This window comes from Canis aureus, chromosome 23 (genome assembly GCF_053574225.1).
Source record: "Canis aureus isolate CA01 chromosome 23, VMU_Caureus_v.1.0, whole genome shotgun sequence".
Classification (NCBI taxonomy): Eukaryota; Metazoa; Chordata; class Mammalia; order Carnivora; family Canidae; genus Canis; species Canis aureus.
The window spans coordinates 12,114,467-12,134,020 of NC_135633.1; the positions used below are offsets into that span (position 1 = coordinate 12,114,467).

Here is a 19,554-nt window from a genome sequence, read left to right on the forward strand (position 1 = left end):
GATTAGGTACTTTAGAGTTTAGATACCAGGTTTATAGGAGGGCAGGGTACATCCAGGGACCTCGAAGGAGCAGTAATGAGATAGGAAGAAGACCAGAAGACCAGTGGAGAAAGCGGTTCAGCAAGGGGAGAAGTGGCCAAGTATATCAAATGCTGCTCATGGCATAGGTCCAGTAAGATGAGGACCAAGAACTGACTTTTGAATTTAACAACATGGAGATCATTGGTAGTGTGACTTTTACAAGCTGGATTTCAGTGCTGAGAGTGATTGAAGCAGATTGAAGAATGTAGTAGAAGAACTGAAGGGAGTGAATATACAGAGTTTTTCAAAGCTTTGCTTTAAAGGAGATAGGGAAATAGAGCAGTAGCTGAGGGCGCTGTGAGTCAGGAGAGAGTTTTTGTTGTTTTTTAAAGTGGGAAAGATTGTGGCATGTTTATGAGCTAATGGGAATGAGCCAGGAAAGAGGGAGAATTGATCATGCAGATGAAAGAGACAGTTACTGGAGGAGATCCTTCCTAAGTGAGAACAGATAGATTCAGTGCATAAGTGAAAGAGTTCACCTTACATTGGATTATGAATTCATTCAAAATCTAGGAAGGCAGACAGAGAATTAGGAGAACAGACAAAGGTAGATGGATAAATGTGATGGCGGGGGCTTGTGAAAAATCTCTTCTAATTGCTCCATGAAACGGAAAGCCAGGTTATCAACTGAGAGTGAGGATGTGGGAGACGTTGGACATCTGAGGAGAGTTGAGAAAGTAGGAAATAATCATCTAGGAAAGTAGAAGAAGGAGTGGCCTAGGAGAAAGTACAACAGCACCAGAGGCCAGTTTGAAATTCTGCTCAAAAATTCGGAGACTGGTATGCATGGTAGCGTGTTTTCTGCAGCCAAGTTCAGCTGCGTGGGAGTGATCACAAGTAGGCAGAGAGTTAGAGTTTTGCCATGTAAGAGAGGGGAGACAGTGACTAACCACAGAATCTGCGAATCTTGTCACTAACCACAGAATTCATACTGGTCAAAGAGGTTAAGTCAGGACACAAGGGGGAGGGAGAGGGATAGTGAAAATTGGTTGAAAGATCAAGGAAGTATAGATGGGTGGGAGAATTGTTGGACTGGGGTTTTAGAGGAAGAAAACTTGGAAAGATAAGATGTGGTGGTCAGAGAGCGGGGATGTTTAAAATGGAGATGAGGGTGTGGTTACAGCTGGAAATGACAAGGTCTGCTGATACCGGGCGGGGCCAGATCATCACCGCAGAGAGGAGGTCAAGGAATGGACATAGCGAGGTGTTGAAATTATCACCTTTGTGGATAGTGAGTCATCAAGAATTGTGGCAGGAAAAATGTTGGAGCGAGATCGACGGTAAGCCCGGAGCTGTAACATCTTTAAGGAATAAGAGGCAGTGACCGAGCAGAAAGTAGATAGGGGGTCAGCGGGTGACACAGTCTGGTGTCCCTCCCTCCACCACCGGCGGTAGGCTTTTGAATATCATGTGCTCCGTCTAGAAAGGAAGTTGTACAGATGTTTTATTGGTTGGTTGTTTTTAATGTTCCATTACCAACTTAATGTCCAAGTATTTTTAAATATGTGGATCCCAGTTTGGAAGTTTGATTCTGATTCATATTGTCAAGTATTTTTCTGATCATGTGAGCTTGCCTTTCTCTCTCTGATCTTGATATCCAGTAGAGAATTTTTGACATTGAGAAAGGGTTCAGCTCCCGGCTGTGGTACTCGTATGGCTTTGGACCACCAATTTAAACTCTCTGAAACTTAGTTGGTAACTTCATCGATAAAAGAGGGGAAATAATATTCAATTCTTAGGCTTATTGTGAGGATTGAGGAAGATAATGTGAAAGCATCTAAGCATTGTCACCAGCACATAATAGGAGCTCAATTCAGATTTACTTGATAGAGCGATAAATATAGATATCTTGTTTTAAAAATACCACAAAACTGACCATCTATTCTTTCTGAAAAGAGAATGTCCTTCATGAAAAGAAAGTGTACCACTTGCTATTGTGTATGGTGTGTAGAGTTTATGTTATAGATTAGCTCACCAAATTGGGAAATCTGTAAAATGGGTTAATATTGCAATAAAAGCTTTTACTCTACACTCATTTTTTTTTTAAATTTATTTATGATAGTCACACAAAGAGAGAGAGAGGCAGAGACACAGGCAGAGGGAGAAGCAGGCTCTATGCACCGGGAGCCCGATGTGGGATTCGATCCCGGGTCTCCAGGATCGCGCCCTGGGCCAAAGGCAGGCGCCAAACCGCTGCGCCACCCAGGGATCCCTACTCTACACTCATTATGTGATTAAGGCAAAAATATTTTTATTGTAATTATCCAAGTTCAGTAAAAAATTTAATGAGGCATTCGCTGCCTTGGGCAGGCTTGCATGAAATTTACTTTGTATTAATTTGCCCAAAAGTTAGAAAGCAGAAGTATACTATTTGTAGAATTTGGTTCTATGAAAGGGAAACTAGTGTTTTCTGAATTGTTTCTATGCAGAGATATAGACTCCTCTATGATCTTCTTGCAATAAAAAAACATCACCATGAACATCATAGAAAATGGATCAATATCAGGCGCTTAGTGTCAACCGGGTACCGACAGGATCTCTAGAAATCAGGAATTTTTATGAGCCGTAGTAAGCACAGTGTATTTGTATATTGAATATCCGTAGTGGAAAGAGTGATAGGATTTCATGTCATGCGACCTGGGTTCCCAGGGTGGCTCTGCTGGTTGTTGAGTGCCGGGCTTTAAGCAAGGCCTTATACTTTCTTCATCCGAAAACTGGGCGCCACAATACCTCCTGGGCTTGCCATGTTAATTAAATGAGGTAATATGTATGAAAATATTTGCTATATTATGTTTGGTCAGAGGTGAAGGAATCATTGTGAGGCCTTGTGGGGGCGGGAGGAGATCGTCGAGGGTAGCACTGTCAGGTGTCTCACACAGCGATTCCAGGTCATTGCTATCATTTTTTCCCTCTCTCAGGCTGGAAGGCATGCAGGGCTTTTTGAGAAAATTATCCTGGAAATGTCAAAGGATAGCTGGTCACTAAGCTACTTCTTCATCGATGCGGGGTATTTTTCTGCTAGACTGAAGTAGATGGAGAGTTTTAACAATATCGTAGAGAGTCAATAAGAACTATTCAAGGGACAGACTGACCAGAAGTCATGAGTCTCCAAAGGGGAAAGGACCTTCCCAGACTTCCCTGACCCCCAGCTCTTGTGAAGGTTTGCAAACCGAAGCTCAGAAAGGATAGTTGCGGTGATATTCTGAAATGAAAATAAATTGTAATTACGGTCCGTTAAGGTTGAGGAGCACTTGGTAAGCACCGCAACCGTGAGAACACCGCTTTAGCCGTAGGCTGTGAGCCAGGCGCCCCAGGTCGGACTCTTTCAACCGGTTATAAGGCCTCAAGGGGAATGAATGGAGGGGCCGAGGGCGGTGTCTCCCCGAGAGGGGGCAGCGGACCTTGGACCTTCACGGAGGGCCCGGGAGGCGTATTTGAACTAGAGGGCCATGGTGACAGAATGATCTCTGTGACGCAGCCCGGGCACTGGCTAGGAGCTGGGCTGAGGCCCTGCGTGCTATTCGGACAAGTGGCAGGGCCCTCGCTGCTCCTCTCTCCTGACTCCTCCAACCCAGCTGCAGCCCAGGGCCTCGGGCGTCACGACGTCCAGGATGATCCTCCCGTGACGATGACCAGAGAAGCTCCTTCAGGGAGCGTCCCCACAAGTTCAGCCGCACAAACGGGTAGACGTTTGCATGGGAGCCAGATGTGCGCTTGGCTGAGCCTGACTCTCTGGGACACACTTGATCCTTTCTCATCTCCATCTTCCCTTTGCAACAGTTCTCAAGCCAGGGTGAAGACACAAGCCTGCTTAGCAGTGGCAGTAAAATAGGCCTCACGCTACCAGTCTTTTTTTTTTTTTTTTTTTTATCATCCTGGGAGATCTTAAAAAATGTTGTCGCGTGTAACTTCTGGAATTGACTACAGCATTTGTCTCAAAGCCATCAATACACGGCCCCGCCGTATTGCCTAACGCCCAAGGATAGCATCAGGGAGCTCCCCGCACGACTCCTCTGCCACCTTTTGTCACTGGCTTAGAATGGCAGACAGAGGCCCCCTCTTGCAACGCAGGGTAGGGGGGTGAGTTCCAGTGCCGCCAAGAAGGAATCGATGGGTATTTCCCCCTGTTTTATTCTATCTCTTGAACCCCTACAGGCAGCAGCCTCAGATTCCAATCACCACAGGAACAGGTGTTGTGTATCCCGGTGCTATCACTATGGCAACTACCACGCCGTCCCCGCAGATGGCCTCTGACTGCTCCAGCACCTCGGCCAGCCCCGAGCCCAGCCTCCCGGGCATCCAGGGCGCCTACGGCCTGAAGACGGACGGCGGGAGCCTCGCGGCCAACGAGATGATCAACGGAGAGGATGAAATGGAGATGTACGACGACTATGACGACGATCCCAAATCAGACTATAGCAGCGAAAACGAGGCCCCCGAAGCTGTCAGTGCCAACTGAGGAGTGTGTGTTTGCCGAATCAAAGTACTTGGACATTTCACCTCCCCTCTCCCCCCCACAAAAAAGTTCTTAAAGAGCCCGCATGCATTTGTGGCTCTCCAGTTACATCAGCAGAATGGTCTTCATTGTTTCGTAAAGTGTGAGACAGATTAAGTTTTCCCGGATTTTTCATGAACTTGAGTTTTTGTCGTTATTGTTATTGTTGTTGTTGTTGTGTTTTTTTTTTTAAACTTAGGTGAAGACATATTAAATATGAGACACCAGGACTTGAAAACTTATCTCAACCCATAGCTGTCTTACAAGTCTTATATTTTTGTCTTACTATTTTTTTTTTCTTTTGGATGTTGATAAAGGTTTAAGTTACTGTTTTAGATGGGGTTAAACATTCTCACTCAGGTATGCTGTGCCGGCCTACAGGTTGTGAATGTGTTTTTATTCTGAATTATTTTAGAGAACAACTGAGGATTTCATATTGTGAAACAGGACAAGTCCACAGCGTGTGCAGCTGCATGTAGAGCATATTCAAAAGGCCTCGGAATTCCATTTTTCCATGTGTAGAGTTAAACTTTGAATGTGCCAAACTTTTTTCGTAACTTTTGAATCTTAATATTTTGAAAAGTCTTAAAGGAGACACTGCGAAGTCTTAGACAATCTTTGGCATCTTAAAATAAAATAGCAAACCACACATTTTTTTTTTCCAGAAAATGGTAAAGTACTCAGGAATCTGGAGACAAGATATTGTAAGGAATGAACAAGGTTGCCACAGTGCATGTACCCAATCGTGTTTGCCTCTTGACGTGCCATCAGCGTGTGACGCGTTACGACGTGCGCGCACCAGAGCAATCACCACACCAGATACCCACGTGGTGGTCTTCTCTGCCTGAGACCACCTCTCACTACATCCATTATCCCTTTGCCTTTTAACCCTGACATTCAGTCTTAACACATTTTCTCTTAAATAATTTATTCATTCCAGAATGTCAAGGGTCCACTTACTATTTATTTGAAAAAAAATGTTGGTGGCATTAATTTAATAATTCTTGTTTTTCACCCTCCTTCCCTGAAGACCTTTTCAGCCCCTTTTCACCTCCTTCTCCTGCTACATACAAAAGATGTACATAGTGATTTTATGTCCCCAGAGCATCTGGAAGCATTTCTGAAACGAGATTCTATCAAATGCTTATATTGTTTTTAAACATAAGTGTGTATCTGGCTGCAGGGCTGTATATTCGGATACAGGTGTAGAGTCTTACACTTCGACAGGTACGCCCCTGAGGTTCTCTGTGACCTCAAACCTTTTGCCAGACTTTCCCTCTAATTCAGTTTAGCAACAGTGGTAGGATCTGCATCAGTGGCATTTCCCCTAAATGCCATCCGGCAGCAAGGGTCAGCAGTGGTGACTGCCAGGCAGGAGGGTCCTGCAGCCAAGCCTAAAGCCCAAGGTTGTGGCCCACGGAGGAGGCTACGGTGATGCCATCATGGGCTGGCACCTCCACCCTGAGTTGCCTTGTAGCATCTGGCACATCTAGGGAGTGTTTTTGCAAACTCCCCAAGATGCAAGAAGCCACAGGACAGCCTCAAGGCAAAGATAGAGGCAAAGAGTCATGATACATCCAGAGAATGAAAGAAAACCATAGGGAAGGAGAAGGAGGGGAACTACATTCCCTATAGGGGATGTTCCTACTGTTAACTCTGGGGAACGGACGACTCCTGGGGCAGCAGATGAGCTCCTCTGGCTCACTCCCTCCATCGGCGGCCACGTGGGCGGGGGCATGCCTCCCTGTTAAAGGCACTGGTCACACAAGGGTTTCTCTGGAGATTTGCTGATGGGCTGGGAGGCAGTGAGGCTTCATTCCCCCTCTCCTATCTACAGGGAGCTCAACCATGCCATTTTGACCTTCCCGAAACCAGGACTGACTGCCTATGGTGGGGGAGGGAGCCTCACCCGGAGTGGTTCGGTGCGAAAATGTCAGTTAATGGGACAGTTCACCTCATGGGACAACCCAGAATCTGATCACCAGGACATAGGAACGGCCCCATCAGATTTCTTGAGCCATTTTGTCACTTGGAAGAAAATAGTGTACCTTCATATTTATTTAAGGAGTGCTCAAGGCCATACCTACTAGCAATAAATAGGTCTAGCCAAGACGTTACTGGCTGTGTCATTAGCTGGGAGTGCTCTCCATAAGCTGATTAAGGTACTGATAGGAATGTTTTCTTCTTAGTATTGGTCGGGGATTGGAACTTTGTTTTTGTACATTTATTTCAAATGAGGAGGAGGTCATTTTCTCAAAAAATGAATATTTATTATTGTCTTACTGATTTCTTTTGATTATATACCTCTCCTCCTCACTTCATACTCCTGTTTTTTTCTCTTTCTCTTTGACTTGTGCTTTTGCTCTCTCCTCCTCCTCCTCTCTCCTCTTTTTTTTTTTTTTTTTTTATTTTGCCGCATAGGTAGAGTGCTGTATGGCTAGCATTGTATTGTATGTAATTAATTTTGCACAAAGGCAAACATTTAGAATAGTAGGTTAATTTTGTTTGTTTTTATGACCATGCCAAAATAATATTCTGGGCTGGTGGAGAACAAAGGACTGTTCTTTAGGACTGAAACTTGATTTTGCTTGTAGTTTAAAAAAAAAAAAAAAAGAAAGAAAAAAAACAACAAAAAACACACACACTCACAGATGTTGTTTCGTAAGTGTTATAAGCACTGGATATAAATGGTATTTTTTATCACTTCTGACTAATGTGAAACTGTTGTACGAAAACGACATGAACAAAAGTCATCTGTTTCGACTCGTGTGGGCTTGCCTCACAGTTGCCGGATTTGAGTCATTTTTATGTCTTGTTATTTCATTTATTTATGCAAAATACATGTGTGTATGAACACTTTGTTTTAGCTCCAGCTCTGCCTCAGTACTGGGGTGCAGTTACTTCTAGCCATGTTCTTAAAAGTGAAAGGCTATTCAGGAATGATCTGATTGTAAACGTCTCTTTCATTGGGTCAAACAGTGATGCTGTATTTGAATCTAAATTCTGCCTATTAGAAGTTTATTCTATTTATTTAGCCAAGTTTGGCTCTAAATATCCTTGGAAATTAAGAATGACAATCATAGGGATCACTTCTTTTTATTTTCAGTGGGGCTTAAACAAAGTTTTTATGACTTTACCATCTCATTTTAGATTTTTCTAATTATGTAAATATAACATAGAAATAGAATTTATTTTTGGTTCATGAATACTTAGCGAGATATAAGTTATGTATTTCCTTTTCGTTCTCTATCCATATATGTTGGTCCAGACTAGAAGTTGACAAGTCACTGTACCTCATGGGGATAGTGAATTAGCAGCCACAGTGAGAGAGCAGCGTTCCTTCCACCTGTCGCTGGGGCAGTAAAACCCTTCAGTCGGGTTCCCATGCAGTTTGGAATCCACTGTCCACAGACTCAGACTTTTACTGATTTTTTTTTTTCTTATAGAAAGTCAATGAATTGAACATACTAAATTTCCAGTACAGCTGGGGGAGAGTCAATTTGCTTTTGTTAATCCACATAAATCTTATAAGGTAGTTCTGTGACCATTTCATAGCAACAAGCGTGAATGCCATTCTACAGGCAAAAATCTGCCTCTGAGATTGACCGTTAATAAAAGTCCTACCATGCCAATTAGATTAAAGAATGCTCATCAACTGTTTTCAGTGCTTCCTATTTCACAGTATCTTCAAATCAAAGAAAAATGATCTCCATGGCGTTAAAGAACTTACAGGACCAGGGTTTTTCCTTGTCACTTAGAATAGGGACACTGGCACAGGATCCTCTCCTAAAAAAAATGGACCACATGGGATAGGAAGGAAGGAAGGAAGGAAAGAAAGACAAAAAAGAAGGAAGGCAGGCAGGAAGGAGGGCAGAGAAAGAAAGGAAGGAAGGAAGGCAGAGAACAGGAGAAAGAAAAGGTCAATCCGTGGACAGGAGCAGCCAGGCAGGCAGTCTCTCCATCTCCTTGGCAGAGGCGAAGCAGAACCTTTTCCAGGAAGGTGGGAACATTTGTCATTTTCACATGTATTCAGCTCGATCTTTTAGGAGCACATCAGTTTGCTTCATTTGGTATTTGATACTCCCCAGCCTTGTCGTTGGGCCTGATTCGATATGCCAGGGTCCCGGGCCAGTCTCCCAGGCCAAGTTCTAAATTCAGGTGTGGGCTCACAGTGCTGTTGAGCTTGTCAAACTCTGGCCTCCCCTGCACATTAGCCCCACCAGAGCCTGGGGTGTTTGAAAAGGGTGTGATCACTCTAGGGCTGAAATTAAAGGCTTCTTTCTTTCCCTCATGAAGCCGGGCTGCTGCTTCGGAGCACACCCTCCCGAGCCAGGAGCTCAGGCACTTAGCTGAAAGCGGGGATTGTTCCGAGGAAGCCCAGCTACCCCCAGGAGGAAGGCAGCCCGGTCAGTGGAACACCGCGAGCAGAGGCTGCTTCTCTCAATCTACTCATTTTGCAAAGAGCTGACCTCTAACTACTCATTAGAGAAAGGAAAAAGAATCACTTAGTAGTTTTAAGCCGTATGAGAAGTCCTGTACCGAGTGCCAACAACTACAAAGAATGCAGCTAGAGGAATGTATTGAAATTATTACTGGGTCTTCCTTCATAATGAGAAAATGACAAGAATGGTTGCTGTAGCCTTGCCTGATTCTGTGCACGTTTGTCTAAGGACTGAGTTGGCACTTCAAGCTCACTTCTCAAAGCATAATAATATTGTATGACCTCATTTGTCCTTTTACAGAAGCACTTGCATCATTTCCTTAAGTCATCTGCCCCCTGACATGTTTTCTTCCTTAATAAACAACTTCTATCTGTTATTCCTGCCGATTATGTCCTGTTTCTGATGCCATATACTGTTGAGCGGAACCCTCTGCTAATATCATTGAAAATATTGATATGCAAACACATTTCCTTTCCACCCCCTGCCATCTTTCCTTCTGGGGGACAGATTGCTTTCCAAAAGCTCATGAACAAGTATTGGGAACGCTGGTACCTTTGGGGCAGGGCTAGAGGAGGCGGGGAGCGGGGAGGGGGGCCGGGGAGCAGAAGGGTAATGCTTAGGGCAGATACTCTTCCGGCTGGTGTCCGTGGCTATATGAACGCTTGACGGCAACTCGGTGACATATCTTGCTATCTTGCTCAGTAGTTTCTTATTCCTGAAAAACCACAAGCATAAGGTGAGGCCTCAGTGCTGGTGCTCTTGGAGTATGGGGAATGTGCAAATATTTAACTGTTTTGTATGCTGCACATTGCAGATCTGCTCATGTGCATTCTCCGTTTGTCTTCCTTTGTCATACGTGTCTTTGCTTTTTTGGAAGTGCAGTCTTTATTGTACCCTTCTCCAGCTTGTAGCCAATTAGAATGCTTAGCATTTATGTTCATTCATTATTGTATTTGCCATGTAAAATTTTTATTACCTTAGACAAGCTTATAAGCTGTTACTACATAACTTATCTTACTGTAACTCTTTTATTTCCCGACCTTGTAATTTGTTTGTGATGTATATTGTGAGATTGTATTCTATGTTAATTTAATCAGCACAATTCACTGACATGCTGGACTGACATGCTGGCTGCTGTTTCAAAGTGTAAAGTTCGTGTAGGGCTGTTGTCAAGGTACTGTGCTTTGGTTCCTCTAGCAACCCTGCGGGTGTGGCCCGTAGGATGCTAAGGGCATTTACTACACCCTCCAGCAAATTTAACTGCAGATTTTCTTTGTAGAAATTCTATGTATAACGCAGGTACCTACTTGGCCCATGGCTGGTAACTATTTGGGCAATTAGAAAAAAAAAAAACAAAAACCATAAAAACTAGTGTCTATTGCTGCTTTGAATATGTTTGAAAGTCTGAAAATGTAAATAATTTATCAAAAAAAAAATCTTGTACAGTCCAGTGTAAAGTTTTTAAATGACCTTAAGGGTTGCCATCACATCTCTCTCACACTCTCCTCTTGATAATGGAAAAAAAAAGTTTGCTAAGGATTAAAGAAATGGGAAAAGAAAAAAAAAGAATCTCTTCAAATTCAAAGGAATGAATCATTGTTCTTAGCTTTGTTGCATACACACGTTTCTTGGATTTCGTTGTGCAGTATTGACGTGAGATAAACTCGACATTGAATAACCTTTCAGTGACACTTTTCAAAGTCTTCCCGTCCTCTGCCTCATAATTAAGGGAAAAGACAAAATTGAAAGACACACTGTCTTTATCTATCCTGGTGTATGTTGGCACCTTAGCTACTTTTTTTTTTTCTTTTTGCACAAGGTGCTTTCCTGATATGTTAAACATGCCATCTTTGGGTGATAATGTATATGCCATGAAGGGGCCTCGGCCCCTCAGGGGAGTGTCTATAAGAACTGCCTATTTATGCTCATTTACCTCAAGACTGTCCTCTCTACCCTTAATCTAGTCGTCATCACTCCATCTTTTGTACTGCTGTTGACACTTACAAATTAAAGATAAATTTTGTTTTATGACCTCTGTGTGCGGCCTTGTCTGTGCCCTGCAAACACCAGGCTCCCTCCCACCACGGCCCGGCTCTCGGGCCCTGCCCCGGCTTCGGCCCTGCGGGGAGGCAGGCCTCACAGAGCCCGCAAACGCCTCAGCCTGGAACGATTGGCCTGCTTTGGTCCTTGTGCAGCGCACCTGCGGGGCAGGAAATGCTTGCGGATCTACGGGTGGGAACAGGATCCAAGGTGGATTTTCATCAAGAGAAGATGAGAATGTCACTCCCCATTTGCCTGACTTGTGTGTGACAGCGACACAGTTTATGGAAGCTGTGAGCATCCCGGGGTAGGAGCAAGTCTCCAGGGCCAGCCTCTCACCTGACACCACCTCCTAGGAGCCCAGCAGCCACCGTGGAAAAGGCAGCCCTTCTGGAACCTCTCGGTGTGGTGGCCGAGGTTGGCCCATTTCCCGGGGGCTTCCCCGCCTGATGCCCAGACAGGAGCAGCGCGGGGAGGGCTTCGGGAGCTGGGAGCTGGAGGTGGCCCCGAGGGGAGCCTGGCCCAGCCCGCAGAGGCCAGCACGGGGCCAGAGAGCGGGCCCAGCGACGTCTCTTGTGGCATTCCCTGGGACAACTGAGCCACCAGAGCAAGGCAAGGATGCGCAGAACTCTTCACCAGATTGTAAGTCCCGCACACCCACCTTGCCGGGACCCTCCCTCCGGCCCGCGTGGGTTCCTGAAAGCCCAGGTGAACTTAGGGCACTGCTCTGGGGCCACAGCAAGCTGGCTCTGCTGCCGGCCAGCTCCCGCCCCCCCCAAGTAAGGCCTGAGTGCTCTCCTCTGTCACACAGGGTAGGGACCCCTGGCTCGGGGCCCCGGGGAGCTGCTCGGCAGGTGGCAGGCGGGCCCGGAGGCTCCGACCGGGCTGTCCGCTCGGGGAGCACCCTGGAGGAGCCCCGAGGCCCGGCCTCCCTGCACCCCGCCCGCCCCGGCCGCGGCCTCCCTCCCTCCCACTCCGGCTTCCTCCTAGGGCACAGGCCTGCGCCGGCTGCCCTCTCCGCCTCGCCGCCAGTCGCCGGGCCCCTGGAAGCTGGCCGGGTAGGGGCCTCCGTTCTCCCGGGTCCAGCAGCCGCAGAGCCGCCCCTGCCCTGGGGCCCTTCCGGCCGTCGCTGGGATCCAGCGGGGTCCCCTTGTCTGCTGGGGAAATTCCCAGCCTCTTGCAGGCCGCACCCGGACACCACCGCCTGCCCAGGCCTGGCCCCCCCCGCCCCTCCGGGACCCCTCTACGACCACCTTTCCTGCATGGTAATAATTTGCTTCCGTGTCTTGTCTTTTCTGCCAGATGACGAGCTACTGAAACCAAGGCTGTGCCTTGCGGCCCCGCTTGCAGCGCAGGGCCCGGCTGAGCGAGTTCACGTAGGAGTGGAGGCCACCGGCCTCCTCATGCCAGTGAGTATCAGGGTCAAACAGGGTGGGGCTGAGGGAGCCTTGCGGGACCTTGGTGGGAGCCACTTCATGTGGAGAAAATCGGTAGTTCAAACATGTCTGTTCATTTTGGGGTGAGCCATTTCCCATCAGCACGATGGCTTTTCCCGATGGGGCATGAGGGCAGTAAGAGCCCCCCCTTTGCCCCCCCCATTCTTTGGGGAGGACCCACCCTATTAGTGGCTCAAGTTGTCATGCCTAGAGCACTGCCTTCCTTGTGGGAATCCAGAAAGAGGAAGTTTTATCCATTTGCCCAGTCTTCCCTTGACATTGCAGGGCCCAAGGTTACCCTCCACTCTGCCCACAGTCCAGGGGGTACCTCCAGGACTTCATCCTGGAGGAGAGGGAAACATAGCTGCTCTACCTGCTGGGGGCAGCAAGGGCAGGAACCCCACAAGGTGTCCCCTAATATTCTCTCCCTCTTTGACAAAAGAAACCCATGGCCCAGGTAATAATGGCTCTTTGCCTTACTAGTGTACCCTGGAGTCTTGCTTTCTCAAGATGTGACCACAGATCAGCAGCATCAGCACCACCTGAGACAGCACCATGCAGGCCACACTGAGTAGCAGCTCTAGAACCCCAAAGACTAATAACCATTATCTATCTCTTCATAGTCAACAGCACACAATGGGATGGAGAAGCTAAGAATTTTTGTCCTCATTTGACCCAATGTCATAGAAGCTAAATGGCAGTGCTAGCACACATACTGGTTCTAACTCTAAGCATAGTTGATGTGTTGCATATGGCTCACGGGAGTCCATGGGGATTGCCTGGAGTGGCACTGCCCTGGATCTAGACCCCAAGTACCACCAGGAGTCCTGGGCTGTGTCACTGTGGGAGCACTGAGGCATCTAGGGACAGTGGCCTGTGACAGTTCCAACACTGTAATTCCCTGTTCTGGCTGAGCCTTGGTACCTGGCCAACAGAGACCCAGGCCACGAGGGTGACTCTCGTAAGCCTTTTATTCTACAGCCCCCTCTATCAATTGTCCATCTACCTTTTTTTTTTTTTTTAATTTTGGTACCAGGCCAAGTAGCCACTGAGTGGATCAATAAGGAAGTGTTTGGATTCTGGGAGTGGGAGACAGAGTGAGATACCCAGTAAAGAGAATGATTGGGGAAGGTGTCCAAGCTGCATGTCACCCTGGCACTAGGGATCCTAGAATCATATGTGGAGTATTTATTGCCAGACTTTATAAACCCACTCCCTGGCAGGCAAGACCAACTCTGCCCAGTCTCTCATCATCACTAAGGACTGTGAGCTCTGTCGCTGGCACCCGCTCTGATGGTTTATCCAGTCTCCACTCCCTCCTCCATGTCTACCCTATCCCGTCTTCACTGTCTGATCTAGATCCATGGCTTCTAGATCTCAAGACTCGTCGGACTATTAAAGTGTTCTCCCATCACCTGGGTCAGTTCATGCCTCCGTCTCCATCGCCCCGCCCCCCCCATACCTGTCACTCACCATCTTTCCTTTAAGGTCCAACTCAAAGTCCTTCTCCTTCAACAACCACTACAAAATCCGAAGAGCCTACCATGTAGCAGAAATATTACCAACATTCCATTTGGCTTTTACCAACAGTTCTGAATATTAGATATCCTTTGACCTATTTCACAGAAAAGAAATTGAAACACAGAGAAGTCAAGTGGCTTGGTCGTCTCCCAATTAGAATGTCTTCTGCCTAAAAATGAATCTTTCTCTCCTTCTAGTTCACTTTCTCAATCTCTTTTTCTTCCCATTATCACCACTTAGGGAGCCTTTTTAAACAGCCCTTCCATAGGCTCCCACCCTTCATGAAGTTTAAATACTACAAATATACTATCTGCTGTGTACTCTATGTATATCAGTGCTTTATTCATTAAAAAAAAATATTTTTTTTTCAATCTTTTGAAAAAGAGCCAATTTTTGTCCCTTTGGGAACATGATCTTGACTCTGTTGAGAATGCAAGCTCTGTATCAAGTTCACCTTGCGGTTTGGCTCTTATCATTGAGTTTGTAACTGGCTTCCTACTACATTGTGAGTTCTGTTCTGGTTACCGTGGCTTAGTAACAATTTCCCCCAAAACTCAGTGATATAACACAACCATTTATTATCCTCACAAAATCTGCAAGCTCACAAATTTGAATGGGGCACAGACGAAGAAGGCCTTTCTCTGCTCCACGTTGGCTGGGATCTCATCTAGGAAATTCAAAGGCTGGGACTGGAAGAAGTAATAGGCTTCTTTGCTCTCATTCATGGCAGTCAATGCTGGCTGCTGGTTGCAGCTACTGGCCAGAACACCACTGTGTGGTCTCTTCCTGTGCCTTGGGCCACCTTACAACATGGTGGCTGGGTGTCAATGGTGAGCAGCCCATGAAAGAAAATCTTCTTTAAAAAAAAAAAAAAAAGAAAAGAAAATCTTCTTTTTGTGGCCAGCCCCTGAAGTCCTGCAGCATCACTCCCTCTGTACTCTCTAGGCAACCACAAAATCACACACTCAAGGGGAGGGGAAATTAACTCCACTTCTCAGAGGGAAAGTGATAAATATGGTTTTGAATAGTATATGGGACAGGAGATGTTGTAGTAGCTATTTTTGGAAAATACAATCTGTTGCACTCTGTTTATCTATGACCCTTGAGCACCACCTCCAACTACCACTCCATCTTCATAGGGCCTTGCACATGGTGCACTTTTGGTATACATGTATGAAATTTATTTGAATGCTCTAAGTTAAGAGGATGAAGTGTCTTGGTCCATTCCTGCCATTACCAGTGTGATGGTACCATGGTCTAGAGAGCCCTGGAGAGGCCAGCTGTGGGCAGGAAGCTTACTGATGCACCAAGGTACCCTAGAACAAATGGTGAGTAGCGAGCATTACAAGTAAGATCCTGGCGAATCTTCTCAGGGGCAGTCCAGTTATTTCTGGAAATACCCAAATCAGTTAAATTCCTCTATATATTATATTTATCTATCCATTTATTTACCTATATGTAGGTAAATAGATGTATGTATAGGTAAATAGATACACTATTATTTACCTCCCTATATGTAGGTAAATAGATATATAGATACACACATCCATATACAGAAAGTGAGAGTCAGTCACTCAGAGTATTTGTAATAGAATTTGACATATATTCATTTTTCAAGAAGCCTGTCAAAGAAACTGATGTTGTCACTAACCAGCACAATACTGATCTCTCTCCCTTTGGCAATATTCTTTCTAAATGTATTGATATTTTTTGCCTACACTACTATCATCAATACAACAAAAGATGGTTTTAAGTGACAATAATCAATACTGGGAGCCATAAAGTATATACAAGAATAATTTAGCTTTTTCATACTCAGCAAATAATAGTTTAATGTTCTAACAGTCTCAAATATGACTCACATCACTAATGAAACCCAAAAAGTTAAATTGAGGAAAACAATGTCAACCTTAAAACAATCTATTAAGTTTCTAAGTTTGGATTAACATTAATCAGCTGATAAATATTATTATATACCCAAACTAGGTCCAAAGGAACAAGAATATTTAGTATTTATTTTATTTGAATACTATTAGTACTTCTATTTTAAAGTATTATTACATGTTAATTTTAATAAAAACTCAGTATTTTCATTGTAACTGTTATTATATGAAAAGAATAAATGAGGCTGGATTTTTACAAAATGCCAAGTATAGAATTTAGATATATTTTTGGAAATGAAAGAAGCACTGATGTTATTGATGAATAATGGAGTCAGGTAAGAAAGGACAAAACAAATAGTTATAATATGAACGCAGAAGAATAATCAGGATTCTGATTCAAGGACATAACCAGCTGTTCTTTCATGATGTGACATATTGTGCTGATTAACCCTTGGGTTAGAATATATTTAATTGCAGAAAGTACTCACTGGGATAAAAACCCTTTATGAAATCATTTAGGTGCATTTATTACACATTTCTAAAAATTTAATCCACTTTAAAATTTAACTCTCTAAAAAGGCACTCTTGTTTATTAATACTGAAAATAACAACACCTGCTCAATAGATGGGGTTGAGCTACGGGAGACTAAGTAAGTCCCCAAGCAGCCACCTCTTCTTAGGCCTGGTTATGGGGGCACTTTTGGTTTTCCACCTGCAGAAGCAACCCAGACCCAAGTGATGCCAAGAAAGCAGGTAGTTGATGTGCTGGGGGACATCAGCCAAGCATATTTGCCCTGGAACAGAGCGATGGAAAAGACAAGTGGTCTGGACCTTAAACTGTGTCAGATAAGACATACCAAGGGATAAATACTGCAGCTATAAATACAACTCAAGAAATTGGATCATTTTTCAGGCTGTTGAATTTCAAATGCCTGCCAAACAGAGTGTAATATCTGGGACTCTATTTTTGCAACTCTACTGCAAGGAGTGGCTAAAGTCCAATTAATTTAACCAAGAAAATCTGGGAAACGAGGACCAGAAGAGTTAAATTGCCCAATCAAAGCTTGGAATTGAAATTAATTTCACAAAATTTAATATGTTTTGAGGAAACTCTATTTAACCCTACATTTCAGTCAGCTCCACAATGATAGACCAAAGAGATACAGGAGACACTAAAGAAGGAGGAGACCATTGATACCTCTCCATGCAGTCCTGGGGGGCAGCCCCCGCAGATGTATGAATCAAATCAGGTTTTCTGGTTGGCCTTCTGCGGAGGGAATAGAGAGACCCCAAGTCATCTGGGAAACCCCCTCTTCAAAACAAAACAAAAATCCACAAAGCTTTGGCAAGATCAGATATTACTTTATTTATTCATTTATTTATTTATTTATTTATTTAATAAAGATTTATTTATTTATTCATGAGAGACAGAGAGAGAGAGAGAGAGAGGCAGAGGGAGAAGCGGGCTCCATGCAGGGAGCCCAATGTGGGACTCGATCCAGGACTCCAGGATCACGCCCTGGGCCAAAGGCAGGCGCTAAACCGCGGAGCCACCCAGGGATCCCTGATATTACATTATTTAGATTTTGTTGATTTTAAATGACAGAAGTCCAATTTAAATGCTTTCTGTAGCCAAAAGGGATTTAATGGCTTATATAAGTGAAAAAGTGCAAAGATAGCATGGCTTCAGGCACAGCTGAATACAGGTGTTCAAACAGGGCATCACAATTTTATGTTCCTGTGTCTCTGCTCCGCTCTGATTATCCTCGCTCCCAGAGAGGCTCTTGCCACGAGATATTCCTTTGCAGCTCCAGACTTATGGTCTCACAGTTCTAATTTCTACAGAAAGAAGGCTTCCCAGTTTTTCAGTTTTAAGAATTAAGGACAGATTTCTTACCCTGAGTCCTCACTTTGTATATCTACTTCGCAGTCAGAGTTCACAGCTGAGACATGCAAAAGATTATGATCATTTTCTCTTTCCTGCAAGAGTTATTTTCCCTGTAGTTCAGAATTTTATCTAGTTACATTCATTTATGAAGTTGTCTATGTGATTAGTAAATCACAAACTTAACTCTTTCCATTTGCACAGAGATTCTCCCGATATGTTCGAACACACTAGTCATTTATCAATTTTATCTTCTTGAAGAACTATTTTCTATTCCAATAGAGATCAGTTGCTTGATGGTCCTGCTGCATAATTTTGGCCTTGGGCTCCTCCTTCTCCATTACACTGCACACATATTTCTCCTGTGGTACATACTGTGTTTTCTAGACCCCATGTCTTTCTTTCTCATTATTTATTCCCTTGTTTTGGTGGAGAACATCCTCTAGGTACTTCTTGAGAAAAGAGTGTCTGGGAAGTACATGTTTTTTTGAGACATCATCTAAAAATCTTTATTCGGCTCTCATACTTGTTTGCATAGAATTTTAGGTTGGATATTATTTCTTGTTAAACTCTCAAAGGTATTGCTTCACTGTCTTCTAGCTTCCAGGAGAGCTATTGAAATGTCTGAGCCATGCTGATACTTGATCCTTACACCACCACTCCTCTCCATTACTTCTAGGATCTTCTCATCCTCAGTGTTTTGAAATTTCATGATGACCTGCATTGGTGTGGGCATATATTTATTCATTGTACTGTTCTAGGTACTAAGTGGTCCCTTTTAAACTGAAAATTCATGTTCTTCAGTTCTGGCAAGTTATCTCGAATTGTTTCTTTGATGATTTTGTCTCTCTCAGGAACTCCAATTCAGACGTTGAGACTTCTGAGGTGGTCTTAATTTTATCTTTCTTTTCCACATTGTTTCTTTGTATTTTTGCTCTATGTTTTTGGGAGAATAGCCTCAACTTTATATTCCTCATATCATTTGAGTTTTTTATTTTTGTATCATATATTTTATTTCCAAATACTTTTTCCTTTGTTCCTTGGAAGTTTCCTTTCTCACAGCACCCTGGTTGCGTTTTATGGAGGCTATAACCTTTCTTATCACTCTGAAAATAGTAAGGATACTTACACATTTCTTTTACTCACATGGTCACCATTTCATCCTAATTGCTTCATTCATTTATTCATTCATTCAACTTTTTGAACACTTACTATAGTGTTATATTGAAGACTATATATATATATATATATAGTGTTATATTGAACACTTACTATAGGCCAGGTGGCTAGGAACTTGGGATAATTCAGGAAACAAAACAAATATCCCTGACTTTGTGTAGCCTACATTTCAGTAGCTTATTTTGTTGTCTTTCTTTATATATGTGCTTGGCGATGTTGCTTTGTGTTTGGTGAACCTTGCTAATGTTTAACTAATTACTTGCTAATTGGCTTGGTGAACCTCAGCTCTCTGTCCATGTTTAAGAGTAGGAGACAAAAATCCCAGTGGGAAGTTGTATGTATGAGGGGGAGCTTGTCATTCCCCATCTTTACTGTAAGTGACACGGCCAAGGGGTTTCCTTGGAGAACTTCAGACGTCAGCATGTCTGGATCTTCTGTAAGATTCAACCAGGGAGGGCCGCCCGGATGGCTCAGCGGTTTAGCACCGCCTTCGGCCCAGGGCCTAATCCTGGAGTCCTGAGATGGAGTCCCAAGTCGGGCTCCCTGAGTGGAGCCTGCTTCTCCCTCTGCCTGTGTCTTTGCCTCTCTCTCT

The 19,554-nt window shown here is 44.3% G+C and overlaps 1 protein-coding gene across 30 annotated transcripts in view; it reads left to right on the forward strand.

Moving 5' to 3' along the window:
* The window catches only part of SOX6 (SRY-box transcription factor 6), a 665,852-nt gene extending 654,803 nt beyond the window's left edge, over positions 1 to 11,049 (forward strand). For all 30 annotated transcript variants that reach the window (XM_077866355.1, XM_077866354.1, XM_077866356.1 and 27 more), the window contains one exon: positions 4,237 to 11,049. In XM_077866355.1, coding sequence (XP_077722481.1) covers positions 4,237 to 4,540 — 304 coding nt within the window. In that variant the 3' untranslated portion in view covers positions 4,541 to 11,049. The remainder of the gene's footprint in view (positions 1 to 4,236) is intronic.
* The last annotated feature ends 8,505 nt before the right edge of the window (positions 11,050 to 19,554 follow it).